Genomic DNA, 19,666 nt, shown 5'->3' on the forward strand with positions numbered 1-19,666 from the left:
AATGAACCAGGAATAATAAAAATATTTTAGAAGTTTTCAAAAGGTTAATAAAGCCACTTTACAATGCCTTTATCAGTAGATCTGTTAAAGTCAGGCTGTCTCGCTTGGTAGGTTGACATAGACTATATGGAAGACACAGAAGGGAACAGAGGGACTAACGGCTTTTACAAATCTGATTTTAAGATTTGGTTTGGTTAAAGGGAATGAGGTTGTAGGAGAAATGTTTGGAAGCGGTAGATATTTTTCCTTTCTCCCATGCAAATGGAAGAAGTTTTATGGTGGAAAAAATATTTGAGGACAGTTTTAAAAGGAAGGAAGAATGTGAAGAAAAAATAGAAATTCAGTCTACTACACAAAAAGCTTCAAAAATAAGAAAAGAAACTAAAAAGGACTGGAAAATGATTTAATTGTAGTATCAATTTATGGGATGCCAAATTCAAACAGAAGTATTGCAGATGTGTCTTCTCAAAGACATACGAAGCTGAATTTTATCACATTTATCACTTTATAGCATCAGTGTGTTTAAGATGATTCAGACATGTTCAACACTTAGAAATTTTTAGTGTCTTATTTTGTTCTTACTTTTGCTCTAGAAACTTTTTAGTGTCTTATTTTGTTCTTACTTTTGCTCTTTGTACCAGTCTTTACAGATCCAGGACTTTAGTATCTTCTTTTACACTCTTACAGGTGGGTGACTGGAAATAAATTGAGTTCTGCATTGCAGGAGTTTATTTGGGGCACATTCAGAAAAAGGTTGTGTCCTGCATATGGTATTTTAAACAAACCTGGGGCACAGTTTTCCTAAATAAGGTTTGCTTTGGTATACTTCACCAAATTCCTGGGATCTGCCTAAAATATTTAAAAAAACTTTGAATGTGGTTCCTTCTACCTTTCTTCTCTTGATAATGCAAATGTTATTTTACATAGATTTATGATCCAGTAATTGTTCAGCATGTTTCATCGTCTGCGTATCTGGTGAATTTATTTTAAAGAAAGTTTTAATTGTTGTGTCCCATATTTTTCTATAAATTATCAGTTATATATATATCTTAATATATAGGGACTATTATCATTTGAACATTGACTTTTAAAATAAATCAGAGATTCAAAGAAGTAAAAAGAAACCTGACAGGGCTTCCCTGGTGGCGCAGTGGTTGAGAGTCCGCCTGCCAATGCAGGGGACACGGGTTCGTGCCCCGATCCGGGAGGATCCCACATGCCGCGGAGCGGCTGGGCCCGTGAGCCATGGCCGCTGAGCCTGCATGTCCGGATCCCTGTGCTCCGCAGCGGGAGAGGCCACAACAGTGAGAGGCCCGCGTACTGCAATTAAAAAAAATAAAAAGAAAAAGAAACCTGACAGAATCTTACTTTTCCCATCTTCTAGAAGGACTGCATGTACCCAACTAGTAAACTTTTATTTTCAGAAGGAAAGAATACATTATTTTCACCAGTATCATGCTCTGAGACATTTGTCCTTGTATTTTTAGATGACATACTTGTAAATAAGTATTTCTAGCTAAATATTAGAATTCCCTTTTTAATAAATGTATCACATCAGCTTGCACAGGATGAAGGTAGTTATGTTGGTGGCTTTGCGGTGGTTGAATATAGCACTGCAGAGCATGCTGAAGAGGTTCAACAAGCAGCTGATGGTATGGCCATCAAGGGAAGCAAAGTTCAAGTTTCCTTCTGTGCCCCGGGAGCACCAGGGCGAAGTACATTAGCGGCATTGATAGCAGCTCAACGCGTGGTAAGTTTGTTCTTCTTTTAGGATATAAAAAAATTCAAGTAGTATTTTAATCTATCCAAACTAGTCAATCATTGATTGGACCTTCAATATATTTTTATTATGTAAAGATAACCCTTCTTTTTTTTTTTGACTGGCTAAATGGTACCTCTGCCAAATCAAGCCAGGAGTCAATACAGAAGAAGAAACTGTGTTTCATAACGTGTATTCATCTCAAGAAAAAATTTTGAGGAAACTTCATTTATTCAGTAAATGTTTGAGTTCCTGTTCTATAAGTTTTGAGTGAGTGCAAGGTGCCCCCTTTTTCAGTGTTCATAAGTATCCATAGTAGAAGTAGCGGGAGGTGGTGCCTCATTTTTGTGCACGTGGCACAGTTGCTAAGTTTCCAATTCTGAAAATATCTAGTCACCACTTTTGCAGGCGGCACAGTCTGTCCTCTTGGAGAAAAAGAAACAACTAGGTGGCTTGGTGGCCTTACAAATGTCTGGCATTTGTTTATAGCTGATCCCCCAGCAAAACTAGCTGTCTCTTGTCAGCCACTCTTTTCCATTTTCTACAGTGACTCTCTCAAATCTTCACTCTTTTCCTGTCTTTGTCCTTCTTTCTATCCAATGATCGTGGCTCCTACTTTATAGAAATATAAAGGCCATGTGCTGGACTCATTCATTCAACTTTTCTCACACTCCCCCAGCAAAAGTGCCCCCATTTTTTCTCTTAAATAGCATTCATTCCATAAATACTTTTTGGGTACCCACTGCATGCTAGGTATGTTAGAGATGTTTAGGATTCATCAGTGAACAAAACAAAGATCCCTGTTCTCTTGGAGGGAGGGCTGTGCCTCCTCCTGCCAAAGCAGGGGCTCATGCCCATGTCCCCCATCCTCAGGATCTTCATCCTCACCTTTCTACTTACTTTCACTTGTTGTTCACTAGCTCTATCCCACCTGCTTATAAATACGCTCAAGTCTTTTCCTTTAAAAATCCTCTCTAAATAAGAGCCTTTGTTAAATTTTTCCCTCACAGCTGGAGCTTCTTGAACAGTTAGGTCCCACTAGTTACCTTTTCTTCTTTTCTCATTTCCCTCTCAGTCCAATGCAATATAGTTTCTGCCGCCACTATTCAAGTGAATCTGTTCTCTTTAAGATTAACAGGAATTTCTTAATATTCAGTCGAAAAGGTACTTTTCAGTCTTTCTTTGCCTGGTTTCTTTGCAACATTTAAAACCAACCTCCTGGGACTTCCCTTGGTGGTCCAGTGGTAAAGAATCCACCTTCCAATGCAGGGACCGTGGCTTCGATCCCTGGTCTGGGAACTAAGATCCCATATGCCGTGGGGCAACTAAGCCCACGCACCACAACTACTGAGCTCGCGCGCCTCAACGAGCGAGCCCGCGTGCCACAAACTACAGAGCCCACGCGCCCTGGAGCCCGTGCGCCACAACTAGAGAGAAAAGTAGTGAAAGATCTTGCATGCCTCAACGAAGATCCCGTATGCCGCAACTAAGATCCAACGCAGCTAAGAAAAATAAAAAATAAGGAAAACAAATAAAATAAATATTAAAAAAAAATAAGACCAAACGCCTACTACCTTGAATTCTGCCTACCGTTTGTTTCCTACCTGTCTAACCGTCCCACCCCTTTCTTCTCTTTCCCGAAGGGCTGCTATCAGTAGCCTTCTGTTTTTGGCCTCCTCACTTTCTTCCTCTTCAGCACTCCAGTGGTTTTAGTTACTGCCTATCAGTGATGATTTCCAAGCATATATTTTTGGACCCACTTGCTCTAAGCACTAAATCTGTATTTCCAAATGATATTTAAACAGCCCCTTTTTATGTTATATAAATAGTTCAATTTCAACATTTCCAAAAGAAAACTATTTTTCTCTGGGACCTGCTTTTCTGTGTTCTATAATATCTATGTATGGCATCAGTTCATTCAAACTAGAACTGTCTGAATTAAAAACTCAGTTAATCATGATTGGTCTTCTTCACCTACTCCCTAGATCAAGATGTCGAGAATATTAGCAAATCCTTTCAGTTCAACCTCCTGGTATCTATTAAATCCTTGAGACTTGTCAGCATCTTTGTTACTTTACTCAGGATCTCATTTTTCTCACCTTGATGGTTCGAATAACCTGCTATGTGGTTGCCATGTCGTTAGTCTTCCCTATTCTAACCCATCTTCCACAGTCCCACAAGAGTGATCTTTCTCATCCTCAAACCAGATTATGTCACTTTCTTGCTTAATATTCTTTAATGCGTGCATAATTTCAATTCCTTACCATGGCATACAAGGCCCTTCATGATTAGGTATTAGTAACAGTGAGGAATCTTAAATTTTTCTCAGTCTTAAAAGTAATGTGCTGCATTGATTTTTTTTTCTGTAGATTCTTGGTACATATCCTTTATCAAGTTTTCTGATTTAAAAAAAATCATAAGTAGGTATTGATGTTTATCAGAGTATTTCTACAACTATTGCGATAATTTTATGTGATTTCTCCCTAAGTTCATTAATGTGCTGAATCCAGTTGATAGGTTTTTCTAATGTTACTCTATCCTTGTGTTGTAAATCCTAATTGATAATGATTTTTTTTCCTATGCATTGTTTGATTTTATTGGATAATATTTTATTTGGTATATGTGCAAATGTGCTCATAAGTCAAAATGCTTAAATTTGGGGGTACCGTTTTTACTTAATTTTGGAATCAAGAGAACATTGACCTCATAAAATGATTTACATATTTTTCTCCCCCTTCTCCTTTTCTTTCCATTTCATGGATCAGTTTGTATAAAATCGGGGTCATCCGTTCTTTGAAAGTTTGAGAGATCTCATCTATGAAACTGTGTAGACTTACTCCTTGAGCCTCTTCCAGAAGGAAATCATTGATTACCACTTAAGTTTCTTCTGTGGATATTAGGTTTATTAGTTTTATTTTTCTCTCTGTGCACTATATGTGACATTTGATTATATTCTACAAATTTATCCACTTTGAGTTTTTAAATTTATTGGCACATAGCTATTTATAAAATTTTATTTAAAATTTGTCATGTCTAGTCTCCTCTTTTTATCGTATATTTTATTTATTTGCATTTCCTTTTTTTCCCCCTTGATCAGTCTTGCAAACTATTTATTTTGCCTTTCAAAGAAACAGCTTTTGTTTTGTTCATTATTTCTCTTTTTTCTATCTTTTGCTTATTCTTGCCCTATCTTTATAACCTCCTTGCTTCTTTTTTCTTTGGATTTACTCTCCCCCTCCACCGCTGCCCATCTTTAATGTTATCAGTGGTTAGCTCCTCTGTTTTCAACTTAGATTGTTTTCTGATGAACATAGTTAAAGTAAGCTTACTTCTATAATGCCATACTTATGTGTCATAAATTTTATATTATGAATGTTTCAATTTTTGTTATGATTTCCTTTTAGCTTAATTATTGGTTTTTTTCCAGTTTATAGCCACCTAGGAATTTTTAAAAGCTATTCTTCTGATATAGATTTCTTTTGAGATATAATTGATATACAACATTATATTAGATTTCAAGTGTACAACTAATGATTCAGTATTTGTATATATTGTGAAATGATCACCACAGTAAGTCTAGTTAACATCTATCGCCACACATAATGACAAAATTTTTTTTCTTGTGATGAGAACTTTTAAGATCTACTCTCTTGGCAGCCTTCAAATATGCAGTAGAGCATTATGAACTGTAGTCATAGTCACTGTGCAGTACATTACATTCTCATGACTTATTTCTCTCATAACTGGAAGTTGGTACTTTTTGACCCCTGTTACCATTTCACTCACCCTCCACCCCCTCCCTCTGGCAAACATCAGTCTGTTCTCTGTATCTATGGTTTTGTTTTGTTTTTGTTTTTAGATTCCACACATAAGTGAGATCATACAGTATCCATCTTTCTCTGCCTGACTTATTTCACTTAGCATAATACCCTCAAGGTCCATCCATGTGACTACAAATGGCAAAATTTCATTCTTTTTTATGGCTGAATACTATTCCATTGTCTGTATACATACACACACCACATTTTCTTTATCTGTTCATCCATTTTTGGAAACTTAGGTTGTTTTCATATCTTAGCTATTGTAAATAATGCTGCAATGAACATGGGGTCCATATATCTTTTCGAGTTAGTGTTTTTTGTTTTCTTTGGATAAATACAGAAGTTGACTTGCTGGGTCATATGGTAGTTCTATTTTTAATTTTACGAGGAACCTCTGTACTGTTTACCAACACTTGTCATGTTTTTTTTTAAACTATACTTTTTTCCTTTATTTTCATTTCCCATCTACTATTGGATAAATTAGAATTTTCTTCTTCTGCTTCGAGAGTGAGATGTTCTGTTTTATCCTACTTGTGATTGTTCCTAACTTATTAACACCCCTAGGTTGATCAGTATCTCTTTCTTCCCACTTAGTTCATTCTAAACTCCATCCTGCTTCTTCCTTCTACCCCACCTGCCACCATATTGGGAGTACATAAAGTACATTTTTACTTTAGGATTGCCTTAATTTTTTTTTGGGGGGGGGGGGAACCGCACTGCACAGCTTGCAGGACCTTAGTTCTCCAACCAGGGATTGAACCCAGGCCACGGCAGTGAAAGCACCAAGTACTAACCACTGGACCACCAGGGAATTCCCAACCTTAATGTTTTTGTTTTTATGGTCCTGGCTTTTGTATACAAGGTTAAAATTAACTGTGATATTATAAACCCTAATTTGCATGTATCATGTAATATCATCATGCATTTATTCTCATTTCTCATTTTCAGAAAGGGTTTAATGTAGTAAAAACTTTTTAGACTGTGTATGGCTGGGAATATTTTTTATTTCTTTTCCATATTTAAGTAATAGCTTAGCTGAATATAAAAATCTAGATTCAAAGTTTTTTTTCTGCAAATTAATATTTGAAAATATTAATTTGTTGCCTTCTTAAATCCAGGGTTGACGCTTTGAGAGTGAAGATGATATTAATCTGCTTCTTTTTTTTTTTTTTTTGAGATATGTTCTTCCTCACTGGAAGTTTTTAGTATGGGAGGGGTGTTTGATGTTCTTAAATTTCACACCAAAAAAATGTAACCAGGTGTGTGCTTTTTTCTATATCATATTTGGAACCCTTTCATTTTGTGGTCTTTAATTTTTCTTTAATACTGGGAAATTCTCAGCCATTACTTCTTCAAAGATTCCCTTTTTTTCCTAATCCTTCAGGGACTCCTATTATATAGATGTTAAGACTTCTAGTCCTTCATTGCCTTGGTTTTCTCTTTTGTTTTGTTTGCATTTTTCATTACCATGTTTTACTTTGTTTGTATTTCCCTCTTTATCCTTTGCTCATGTATTCTGGGAAGTTTATTTGACCTGACCTTTCAGATCACTATTTTGTTTTTCAGTCGCATATATTCTACTGTTTAACTTATCTGTTAAAGCACAGAGTAGAGCTTAAGAATAATGTTTTATGAGTTTCTCCAGTTTCCTCACCTATAGAATGGGGGTAAAAACACGAACCCTATAGAGTTGTTTTGGGGCATTAAGTGATCTAATCCATGTAACATGCTTAGAACAATGCCAAGTATATATAGTGATGGCTGCTATTATTTTTCTCCAACAGTTGTGTTTTTCATACTTCATATTTCTAATTGGTTGTTCTTTATAACTGCTTGTCCTTGTTTCATGTTACCAATAAAAATATATTATCTTTTTTTAGGATGTCTGTTATGTTTAGTTAACATTCTTATTATTTCCTATCCTTTAATTCTGCTTTGTCTCTTATAGGTGCTTCAGTTTGTTGCCTTTAGTTTTTGTGGCTACATTCTCCCGGTGCCTAGTTATTTTGTTCTGTGGATACATATCTCCTTTGGTAGGCGGGTATGGCAGTTGGCTTCTTTGTATGTGAGCGTTTAGAGGTTGAGGGGCTGGAGATGGAGGAGGAGTGCTGAAGGCTGGTCTCAGCTAGGGTTTAGGGAAGGCAGGCAGGAACCTAGGGCTGAGAACCTCTGCCTTGACCATCTGGCCTTGACCACAGCCCTTTCCCACCCCAGCCAGGCAACCCTGCCCCTTAGAGCCTCTTGATCTCTTCTCCCAACCCTGCTCTTTTCCAAGTTCTGCCTTCCTCTATTATAACTCTTCCACCCTTCCCAGTGGGAGGAAGGAAGTAGAGAAGGTTGGAGGATGTGGGAAGGAAGTTTTCGGTGCCTCTACCTAGTGTTACGTGGTCCCCACTGTCTCTGAGTTTGCACGACACCCTGCTGTTAATTCACTGCTCCTAGGCAGTCACTGGACTGATGCTGCTGTTTTCCTGCTTTTTCCTAGCCATGATCCCTAGGGGGTGATGTGGAGGAAGAAACAGTTATACAACTAAAAGGCCCTTCCCCAAGCTATCCTGTCTGTGGATCCAGCCTCTCTCACACTCTTGAGGCACTACCTTGTGTCTGTCCAGGGATTTCTCACGGGTTTAGTGTCAGGTTCTCAATCCATCACCCTCTCCCTCTTAATGTCACAGCTTGGGATGAGAGAGGGAATCCAGTTGTCTTTGCCGGTTCTCCATTTTCTCCTGGCTGGAAGTTTATAGTTTTCCTTTTACATCATTATATTAATATTCTCATCTATCAGGCTGGCTTTTAAAATCTGAGAACAATTTCATATATTTAGGAAGCTACCCAATTACATGTATGTAAGGCCAGTTCATCTTTGTCTCATTAGAGATCAAGGTAATGAATTAAAGACCGTTATTATAAGAAAAATGTTGCTTTGTAAGGCATCCCACATTATTAAGCTTTAGATCAACATTGTAGTAAGGTTCTTCTACAGTATCAAAATATTCATCCTGTGTCAACAGGTTACCTCCCTGTTAATAAATTCAGATTCCCCTGATATCTTTCTACTTGTATGAAGAGATTTATCTGACTAAATCATTAGTCCTCTTAAAGCCAATTTCTGCTTAACTGAAACATTCTATGAAGATTTCAGCGTATGTTGTATGGTAGAATATCTTATAGTTAGGAATTGTGGTAGAATGTGTACAACAAGTATATAATATAAAGCAAATTGTGGTTATCATAAAATAGATCTTATCAGGTGAATGAGAATTTCTGGAAAAAAGCCTTTATAGTTTCATCTTTGTGCTTATCCTTGTTCTAATGTTTTCTATTTCTGTATTCATCGAAGATGCACAGTAATCAAAAGGGCTTACTTCCAGAGCCAAATCCAGTGCAAATTATGAAAAGTTTAAACAACCCTGCCATGTTACAAGTTCTTCTACAACCCCAGCTCTGCGGGCGAACTGTTAAACCAGGTAAACTTCATGTGTGCTGATTAAACGTAGAATGTTGGCATGAAGTTAATTGTGCTGTTTTACATGAAAAACACACTTAAATTAGTCCAAAAATATTTATTTTTTCTAGAATTTATCAGTGAATATATAAGATATAATTTATTTTAATTAATCTGAGGTGAAAATATGTTTTGACTGTTTTTGATAGGGACAAACTGCTTATGGGTTTCCTGATTTTTTTAAAAAAACTATTAATACGTATTAAATATTAAACCTTCAGTTTAGTTACTGGTTGACATGAATTTGTAAACCAGGTAACACATGGCTTAATAAGGTAATATTTAATATACTACATTGTTACAGCCTATATTAAACAAAGGATATGATACTTTTCTATGTAATATTTTTGGCAGAATTACTTTGTTGGAAAGTGCTAAAGGTCTGTTTCCTCTCTGTTCTTTCTTTTTCATTGTGAAATTGTTTCACTTTTTAGAAAATGAGAAAAGCATCATTTTCTAAGTATTATGGAAATTTTTATAATATTGGCATACATTCAATATTTAGTATTCATTGAGAAGAGTTTATTTACCTTTTGAAATGCACAACTGTACATACACAAAATGTATGTTTTATCATTATGAGGAAATGAATGCCTATATTCAACACTAAGCTTTAGATTACGAATGTTTAGATTAAATCTATTTATTCTGTTTCAGCTCCAACTGGTCTAACACCAACTAGTATATTGCAGTTCAGTTCTAGCACCAACTACCTAGAGTTAACACAGATCCTACAAGTAAGGGCTTTGTCCCCAGCAGGTCTGCCCCTACTTCAGACAGCAGCCACAACTTCAGAGGTCCCCTGGTCACCTTCACTTCTGACTAACTTGCTTCAAATTTGGGGGTTCCTGTGACCCCCTCAGGTTCAATAATTTGTTAGACTCACAGAACTTAGGAAAGCACTCTACAGTAAGTCCCCACCCATACAAACGAGTTCCATTCCAAGAGCGTGTTTGTAAGTCCAATTTGTTTGTAAGTCCAACAAAGTTAGCCTAGGTACCCAACTAACATAGTCGGCTATATAGTACTGTACTCAAATAGGTTTCTAATGCTTTTCACACAAATAATACGTAAAAAACAAACACAAAAAAATAAAACATTTTTAATCTTACAGTACAGCACCTTGAGAAGTACAGTAGTACAGTACAACAGTTGGCATCCAGGGGCTGGCATTGAGTGGAAAGGCAAGAAGAGTTACTGACTGGAGGAGGGAGAGGAGGTGGGAGGTGGTAGAGCTGAAGGATTGTCAGTGATAGGAGACAGAGGGCAAGCTGCAATTTCACTCATGCCTGATGTTGACGGCACAGGTTCTGGTTCCTTGCTGGATTCAATTCTATCCACCCTCTTGAAAAAATGATCCAGTGATGTCTGGGTAATAGGCCTTCTTTTCTCGTCATAGATGACACAGTAGCACTGGATTGCACTCTGAACGGCTGTTGCAACCTTTGTGTACCATTCTACGTTCGGGTCCTGTGCCTCAAAACTAACAGTGCCTCCTCAAATAAAGAAAATCCCCTTGCCATTTCCTGCGTCATGAATCTCTTCGGTTCTTTAGTTACTTCTTCTTCCTCTTGTCTCTCTTCATCCTTTCTCTGGGCCTCCAATTCCTGGCACTTAACAGTACCAGCTATATCACCGCTGCTTTTACGCTTGCCTCCAGACATCCTGGGCTTGAAATAAAGATACTGTACTACTGTACTCTATACAATACTGTACAGTAAAGTACACAAAAGCACAACCACTTGTAGAGGATGCACACACGTGACAAGGTACGCCAGCCATGTAAACTAATTTACGTGATTGGACATGTGAACACACATCTGCATCTTTGAAAGTTTGCAACTTGAAGGTTCGTATGTAGGGAACTTACTGTACTTACGATTACAGTTTTGTTATAAAAGATGTAACTCAGAAATAGCCTAATCAAGAGACTTAGGGCTTCCAGACTGGAAGGTCCTGACTGCAGAGCTTTTGTGCTCTTTCCCCATGGAATCAGAGCACATCTGCCTTGCAGCACACGTGTGTATTAATTAGCCAGAACTCCCTACTGCACTAACTTCAGTGTCTAGAGTTTTTATTGGGGTTTTGCTATGTAGGCATGACTGGCCATGTTATTGAATTCTATCTCCAGTCCCCCTCCTCTCCCTGGAAGTCAGGAGGTTAGGCTGATATCATATGGCTCAAAGCCCTAGTCCTCTAATCACATGGTAGGTCTTTCTGGTATGACCAGCCCCCATCCTGAAGCCATCTAGGGGCCCACACTGAGTCACCTCATTAGCATAACAAAGACACTCCTATCACTGGGGAAATTCCAAGGATTTAGAGTTTCCCTTCCAGAAACCAAAGACAAAGACCAGTTAAATTCTTTATTATACCAACAATGTTCATATTAAGTACTTCATATAATCATCAATTATCTCTGTGTAAGAAGTAGCTTTAGAGGTGTCCAGCTCAGCCTACTATGCAGTCAGATATCCCTTCTACAATTTTAATGGTATAGCGATATCCTTTGTATGTCTTGACTACTCAAAGCATAGAGCAGCTCATTATTTTCCAAAGCAGCTATTCCCTGGTTTGACATATTTAATTACTAGGTTTTCCCTTATATTAGATGGTGATTTCTATGACTTTTAGCCACCTATTCTAGTTCTTCCTATGAGGAAACACAGAATAAATCTATTCCTTCTTCCATAAGAAAAGCCTTCTAATGTTGAAGACAGCTATCATGAAACCTTAGTCATCTTTGATTTTCTTTGTCTTCTGTTCTCCAGACCAGTGGTCTCATTTTATTTATTTATTTTTTGACTGTGCAACTCTATCAGTAAAGTATATTTTTATTTTTATTATTATTATTTTTTAACATCTTTATTGGAGTATAATTGCTTTACAATGGCATGTTAGTTTCTGCTTTATAACAAAGTGAATCAGTTATACATATACATATGTTCCCATATCTCTTCCCTCTTGCGTCTCCCTCCCTCCCACCCCTCTAGGTGGTCACAAAGCACTGAGCTGATCTCCCTGTGCTATGCAGCTGCTTCCCACTAGCTAACTGTTTTACATTTGGTAGTGTATATATGTCCATGCCACTCTCTCACTTTGTCACAAGTAAAGTATATTTTTAGTAGAGCCCCAATATATACAGTATGTGTATCACTTATATGTCAATTACATGAATGTACCTTTGTCAATCCATATATTAAGAAATGATAAAGCTTAATATTTTTATATTTTAAGATGAAAGTAAATATAAATAACAGTTCTCTTTTTTAAGAACAATTGTATTTATTTTATTTTTTTATTGAAGTATAATTGATTTACAATGTGTTAGTTTCAGGTGTACAGCAAAGTGATTCATATATATATATTCTTTTTCAAATTCTTTTCCCTTATATGTTATGACAAAATATTGAGTATGGTTCTCTTTATACACCTCTTCTATTCTGTTTGTAAACTATAGCTCTGTATTTGACTTTACATAACATGTCATAGGATACGCTCTCTAGAGCACCCCCCGCCCAAGTTGTCCTCTTGTAGAGATACCTAGGTTGTCTGGGTTGCCCTGAAATATGGTGTACACGGACATGAACTTATCCTATAGATGGGTTCTAATCAGCACAGAATGCAGTGGGATTTCCTTCCTATGATCATTATATTTCTATTAATGCAGTCCAAGATTGTATCAGAGTTTAAAGAAGTATATTACACTCTTGTGTCTCTTAGAAGGTATAGTTCATACCTGGACTATCTTTAGTAACTTCTCCCCCAAATGATTTTTGTCTCATGTTTTCATCTAAGATATGTATTCTCCACTCTGCTTTTCTACTCAGATTGGTGTATGACCATATGAGATTAGGCTTTTTTATTTTAGTGCTACTCTTACTGTTTTAAGAAAGATATTTCATTATTACACTGATAGCTTTTTCTTTGTTTGGAATGGCCAGGGAAGAGGGTTAAATACCTTACTTGAACACATGCAAAGAGAGAGTGTATGGAAAGTTTCTTGGTGTTCAGGAAAGACAAGCTATCTTGTTAATCAATAAATTTCATTCGTTTTTCCTTTACTATGTTTTTTTACTATATCTTAACTATATCCCTTACTATATCCTGAGCTCTTCACAGAGGCCTCTGAACAAACAAATAATTAAAAAGGATCATAATTCTCTGTAATTTGTTTATATTATATGATACATATATACACAATTGTGCCATATTTTACTGTGCTTCACAGATACTATTTTTTTTTTTTTTTTTACAAATTGAAGGTTTGTGGCAACACTGCTTTTGTCAGATGATGGTTAGCATTTTTAGCATTTTAAATTGAGGTATATACATTGTTTTTTAGACATAATGCTATCACACACTTAATAAACTACAGTATAGCATAAGCATAACTTTTATATGCACCAGGAAACTAAAACAATTGTGTGACTTGCCTTATTGTGATAATCACTTTATTGGAGTGGCCTGGAACCAAACCTGAAGTATGCCTGTATGATATATTTGTATTTAAACCCTTGCCCAAACTTCTTTCTCAGTGTATCATTTTGTCAAGTAACTGACATATATCTACTTGTTTATTGCCTTCTCTTCCACTAGACTAGAGGAGGCTCCATAATGGCAAAGATTTATCTGTTTTGTTCATCTCAGGCACCTAGGACAGAACTGCTATTTATAGTGAAAAGTACTTAAATATTGTTTACTGATTAAACTCCTTCCTTAACCTGTCTGTTGCACAAGTTATGCATACCTTGTTATATATGATCTAGTCTGTAAACTTCTAACTACTTTTCTGTTCTGCCTCCTTTTCTGTCTGATCTAATCTGTGCACGACCGTCAGGTCGATTTTCCTTCTACATCTAGTTTATGTTACTTGAAGCGTACTGATCTTTTCTTTTCAATCCAGACCTTCTAACTACCTTAAAAATATACAGTATAGTGTAAATATTGTAGATTTCTTTCTCTCTGTCCTTGTGTGTGTGTCTGTTTTAAAGTTTAGTATATAATTACTTAGAATCTAAATTGTATTTTTAACAGCTTTCTTGAGGTATAACTGAGGCACATTCATCTGCACATATTTAAATTGTACAAATTGATAAGCTTTAACATATGTATAACCCATGAAACTATCGCCATAATCCAAATAATGAACATATTCATTACTCTCAAAACTTTCCTTTTGCCTCTTTGTAACCCCTCCCCCCATCCCCAGGAAACTACCAATTTGCTTTCTGTCACTATAGTTTGTATTTTCTAGAAATTTATATAAATGGAGTCACACAGTATGTACCGTATGGCTTCTTTCCCTCGGCTTATTATTTTGAGATTCATCCATGTTGCTGCATGTATCAATAGTTTTTTTTTCATTTTTAATGCTGAGTAGTATTCAGTTCTACAATTTCCATTTTCATTGATTTGTTGAACATTGGGTTATTTCCTGTTTGGGGTCATTACAGATAAAATTGCTGTGAACATTTGCTTCTAATCTTTATGTAGACTTATGCTTTCATTTCTCTTGGATAAAGACATAGTTGTGGAATGGCTGGGTCATATGATAGATGTATGTTTAAGTTGTAAGACACTCTTCCAACTGTTTTCTAATGTGGTTGAACCATTTTATATTCTCACCATCAGTGTCCAGGGCTCTAGTTTGTTCAGTATCCTCACCAACATTTGATCTGTTGATCCTTTAATTTTAGTCTTTCTATTTGGTTTATAGTGCTATCTCATTGTGGTTTTAATTTGAATATCCCTTTTGACAAATGATTTTGAACATCTTTTAATGTACTAATTTGCCATCTTTATACCTTCTTTGTTAATGTATCTTTTAAGATATTTTGTACATTTTAAAATTAGGTTGTTTATCTTCTTATTAAGTTGTTAGGGTTTTTTATCCTAGATACAAGTCCTTTATTGGACATATGGGTTTGCAACCACTCTGTAGGTTATCCTTTTATTTTCTTAACAATATCTTTTGAAGAGCAAAATTTTTAATTTTGACAATGTCCAGTTTATTATTTTTTGTTTTATAATTCATACTTCTTGTGTCATATTTAAGAAATCTTTGCCAAATTCAAGGTCACTAAGATGTTCTTATATGTTTTCTTCAAGAAGTTTTATAATTTTACCTCTTAAGTTTAGGTTGATGAATGATTTCAAGTTAATTGTTGTTTATGATATGAGGTAAAGGTCCAGGTTAATTTTTTTTTACAGTTGTTCCAGCGTCATTTGTTAAAAAAGATTATCCTTTTTCATTGAATTTCTTAACACTTTTTTCAAAATTCAATTGACCATACATATATGGCTCTATCTCTGGACTCTTCTGTTTCTATTCCATTGATCTAAATGTCTGCCTTTATATCAATACTACATTGTCTTGATTATATACAGTTTTATAATAAGTCCTGAAATCAGTTAGTGTAAGTCCTTCAACTCTGTTCTTTTTCTCTTTGTTTTGCCTATCCTAGGTCCTTTGTATTTGCATATAAATTTTAGAATCAGCTGTCAATTTCTATGAAAAACGTCTGCTGGAAATTTGATTGGAATGTGTTGAATCTGTATGCTAATCTGTGCAGAATTGACAACAGTTTGCCATAAGTGCAGTATATCTCTCCATTTATTTAGGTCTTCTTTAATTTCTCCCAGCAATATTTTGTAGTTTTCAGGGTATAAATCTTACACATACTTTTTCAGATTTATCCATAGCATTGCATGTTCCTTGATGCTATTTTTTTATTGCAGTAATTTTCTGAGGCAGAATTCAGAGTCAGTAATTCAGTGGCATTTGGTACATTCACAATGTTGTGTAATCACCAACTCTGCCTACTTTCAAACATTTTCATTACCTCAAAATAAAATCCAGACCCATGAAACTGTTACTCCCATTTCCTCCTCTGTCCAGGCCCTGGCAACAACCAATCTGCTTTCTGTCTTTACGCTTTTGCTTAGTCTGGATGTTTCATATAAACAGAAGTCTCTATGTGACTTTTGGTGTCTGGCTTCTTTCACTGAGCATGATGTTTTTGAGTACTGTAATATGTATCAGTACTTCATTCCTTTTTTTGGCTGAATAATATTCCATTGTATGCATGTAGCATTGATGGACATTTGAGTTGTTTTCACTTTTCAACTCTTGTGAAGAGTGTTGCTATGAATATTCATGTACAAGCATTTTAACATTTGTTTTCAGTTCTTTTGGGGTTATATTCCTAGAACTAGAATTGGTGGGTCATATGGTTATTCTATGTTTAACTTGTTAAGGAACTGCCAAGCTGTTTTCCACAGTGGCTGCACCATTTTACATTCTCAAAGCAAAGTATGAGGGTTCCAATTTCTCCATAACTTTATAGACTCTTGTTACCTTCTGGGTTTTTTAAATTATTATTAATTTTAGCCATCCAAATAGGAATCAACTGGCAACTCATCATGGTTTTGATTTGAATTTCCCTAATGACTAATTATATTGAGCATCTTTTCTTGTGCTTGTTGTCTATTTTTATGTCTTCTTTTGGAGAAATGCTTAATTAAGTTCTTTGCCCATTTTTAAACAGGGTTGTGTGTCTTTTTGTTGCTGAGTTCTTTATATATTCTTGATACTATTTTAAATAGTATTACTTTTTAAATTTCAATTTCCTGTTGCTTGTTGCTAGCATATACAAGTACAATTGATTTTGTCTATTTATCTTGTATCTTGCAGCCTTGCTTTCTATTTCTATCAATAGTAGGTATTGCCCTTAGGATTTTCTGTATAGGCAATCATGTCATCTACAAATGAACACAGTTTTACTTCTTCCTTTGCAATATGTATACCTTTTTTTTCCTTGCTTTATTGCAGTTGATAGAAATTCCTGAAAAATTTGTGCATTGAACTGATGAGAGTGGACATCCTTGCCTTGTTCCTGATCTTACAGAGAAAACATTCATTCTTTTATTATTAAGCATTATGTTAGCTATAGTCTTTTATTCACAGATTTCCTTTTTCAAGCTGGGAAGTTTTTCTTCTATTTTTATATTGCTGAGATATTTTATCATGATAATTGCTGGGATTTATATAATGCTTTTCTCCATATATTGATATCATCAATGTGGCTTTTTTATTTCTGGTCTGTTATCATGATGAATTATATTGATTGATTTTTGAATGTTAAACCAATCTTTCACTCCTACAGTAAGCCACACCTGGTCATGACGTACTATAATCCTTTTTTTTTTTTGACCATGAACATCAGTTTTCTTTTTTTTTTTAAGACTATTTTCTTATACAGCAGGTTCTTATGAGTTATCTATTTTATACATATTAGTGTATATATGCCAATCCCAATCTCCCAATTCATCCCACCACTACCTCCACTACCCCCACTGCCCCTCTTTCCCCCCTTGGTGTCCATATGTTTGTTCTCTACGTCTGTGTCTCTCTTTCTGCCTTGCAAATCAGTTTTTTTTTTTTTAACATCTTTACTGGAGTATAATTGCTTTACAATGGTGTGTTAGTTTCTGCTTTATAACAAAGTGAATCAGCTATACATATACATACATCCACATATCCCCTCCCTCTTGCGTCTCCCTCCGACCCTCCCTATCCCACCCCTCTAGGTGGTCACAAAGCACTGAGCTGATCTCCCTGTGCTGTGAGGCTGCTTCCCACTAGCTATCTATTTTACACTTGGTAGTATATATAAGCCCATGCCACTCTGTCACTTCATCTCAGCTTTATAATCCTTTGTATATAAATTTTAGGTTGATAGTGTTGTTCAAGTCTCCTATATCCTTACTGGTTTTCAGTCAACTTATGCTGTCAATTATTGAGGGGAGCAAGAGGCTCAATGGGAGACCTAGCCAAGATCTAAGGGTAAGGGCAGTTAGATGTGAGACTGTGGACATTTTCAGAATGTTTTAATTCTGGTTGTTGTTGTTTTAAACTGGGAAATACTATATTCACTAAAAGCTGTGAAAAAATATTTTAATGTTTTATAACAAAATACAGTGACTCTGAAAAATGAGAGGAAGTGGTATTGAAATCTCTAACCATAATTGTAGATTTGTCTACTTTTCCTTTCAGTTCTAGAAATTTTTGCTTCATATATTTTGAAGCTTTGTTATTTGGTCCACAGACATTTAAGATTGTTGCATCCTAATTGATGAATTGACCCCTTAATCATTATGAAATAACGATCTTTACCCCTCTTTCCTAATAAACAGTATTTTCCTTTATAAGCATCTTATCCTAATGATCTAATCTTCCCATCATCTATCATTGAAACTGGTTCATTCTAAAGAAAGTGCTTTCTAATGGTCGGTTTTCCAAAGATGTAATGGATTGCCTCCGCAAGTAACAAAAATTTGAAACAAAGTTTTTAAAGCATGAATGAACTTGTAGCAGTGTTATGTATAAATTTCAAATATGTTTGATCATTGGATTACGTGCTTTTTGAAGTACTTTCTAAGCCTGACCTTCTGTGATTGTAATTAGCTGTATATTACGACAATTTATATCTAATAATTAGATGAATTGCTTCATATATTTTCTATCTCATGGTTCTTTTTGTCTGTATATTGTATGTTCTTAAAATATCTCTTCTGATATGTACTCTGGTATTTGTACTCTTAGACAAACTTGATAGAGTATGGTTATCATTTATTCCTTTTATCAACTATGTACGATATCGTTGTTTCTTTAGGTTTTTTTATGAAATATTTTAAAATGTACATATTCTCTTCTCAATTGGATTATAAGCTTTAACGACAAGGATTGTATATTGTCCTTCCCCTCCCACCTGACTCACTGCCAGAATACCCAAAAAAACCTAACAAAAATACTAAGCAAATAACATGGGTTCAATTAGTATTATACTTATTAAAAGGTGGAATTAGTTTTCTTGCATTAAGTGCCAGAGAAGAGAAAGGATAGGTTTGGTGTTTTACCATTAAGACAGAAGGTGTTGGAATTTTAAATCAAATTCTAGAGTTGAATCACAAAGAAAGGAGCCTGTCACTTTTTGTACAATGACAAGGTCAGTATATCATTGAACTTCCACTACATATGTGAAAAGTTTAAAGAAATATTCATTTACCCTTTTTGGAGTTTGTTTTATTTATTTTTTAATTCCATATATATCATAAAGTTAAATTTTTACTTTTATTTTCTTAAAGCAGTTCTTGGAACACCTCACAGCTCGCCACATCTGATGAATCCATCCATCTCCCCTGCATTTTTACATTTGAATAAAGCACATCAGGTATATAAATAGCATTGAGTACTGAAGCATCAAAAATTTGGAGTGAATATTTTGTTTATTCTTTACACTTAAAGTTCTCAAGGAGTTAAATGAGTATTTTGTTTTCAAATAAAATTCTTAGTAGTAAGTGTACCTACATAAAAACAGAACTTAATAAGGAAATCAGATAAAATTAAGGTAATCAAAGCATCATAGTTTATATATTTATTGATTCCTATTTGTAGGGCATTCAGAAGGGAAGAGGTATGTTTTGTGGTATATTTTTCTATAAATAACTCAGGCTGAAAACAAGTTTTATGTGGTCTTAAAGTATTTACAGAAAGAAAAATAAATGAACAATAACGCT

At 35.3% G+C, this 19,666-nt stretch overlaps 1 protein-coding gene across 3 annotated transcripts in view; it reads left to right on the plus strand.

Moving 5' to 3' along the window:
* Nucleotides 1-19,666, plus strand: part of RAVER2 (ribonucleoprotein, PTB binding 2) — a gene marked incomplete at both ends in the record, with an annotated part of 107,779 nt that overhangs the window by 42,177 nt on the left and 45,936 nt on the right. For all 3 annotated transcript variants that reach the window (XM_079698572.1, XM_079698573.1, XM_079698574.1), the window contains 3 exons: nucleotides 1,559-1,750; nucleotides 8,921-9,047; nucleotides 19,235-19,320. In XM_079698572.1, the coding sequence (XP_079554698.1) occupies nucleotides 1,559-1,750; nucleotides 8,921-9,047; nucleotides 19,235-19,320 (405 nt within the window). The remainder of the gene's footprint in view (nucleotides 1-1,558; nucleotides 1,751-8,920; nucleotides 9,048-19,234; nucleotides 19,321-19,666) is intronic.

Source organism: Hyperoodon ampullatus (genome assembly GCF_949752795.1).
Source record: "Hyperoodon ampullatus genome assembly, chromosome: 2".
Lineage (NCBI taxonomy): Eukaryota > Metazoa > Chordata > Mammalia > Artiodactyla > Ziphiidae > Hyperoodon > Hyperoodon ampullatus.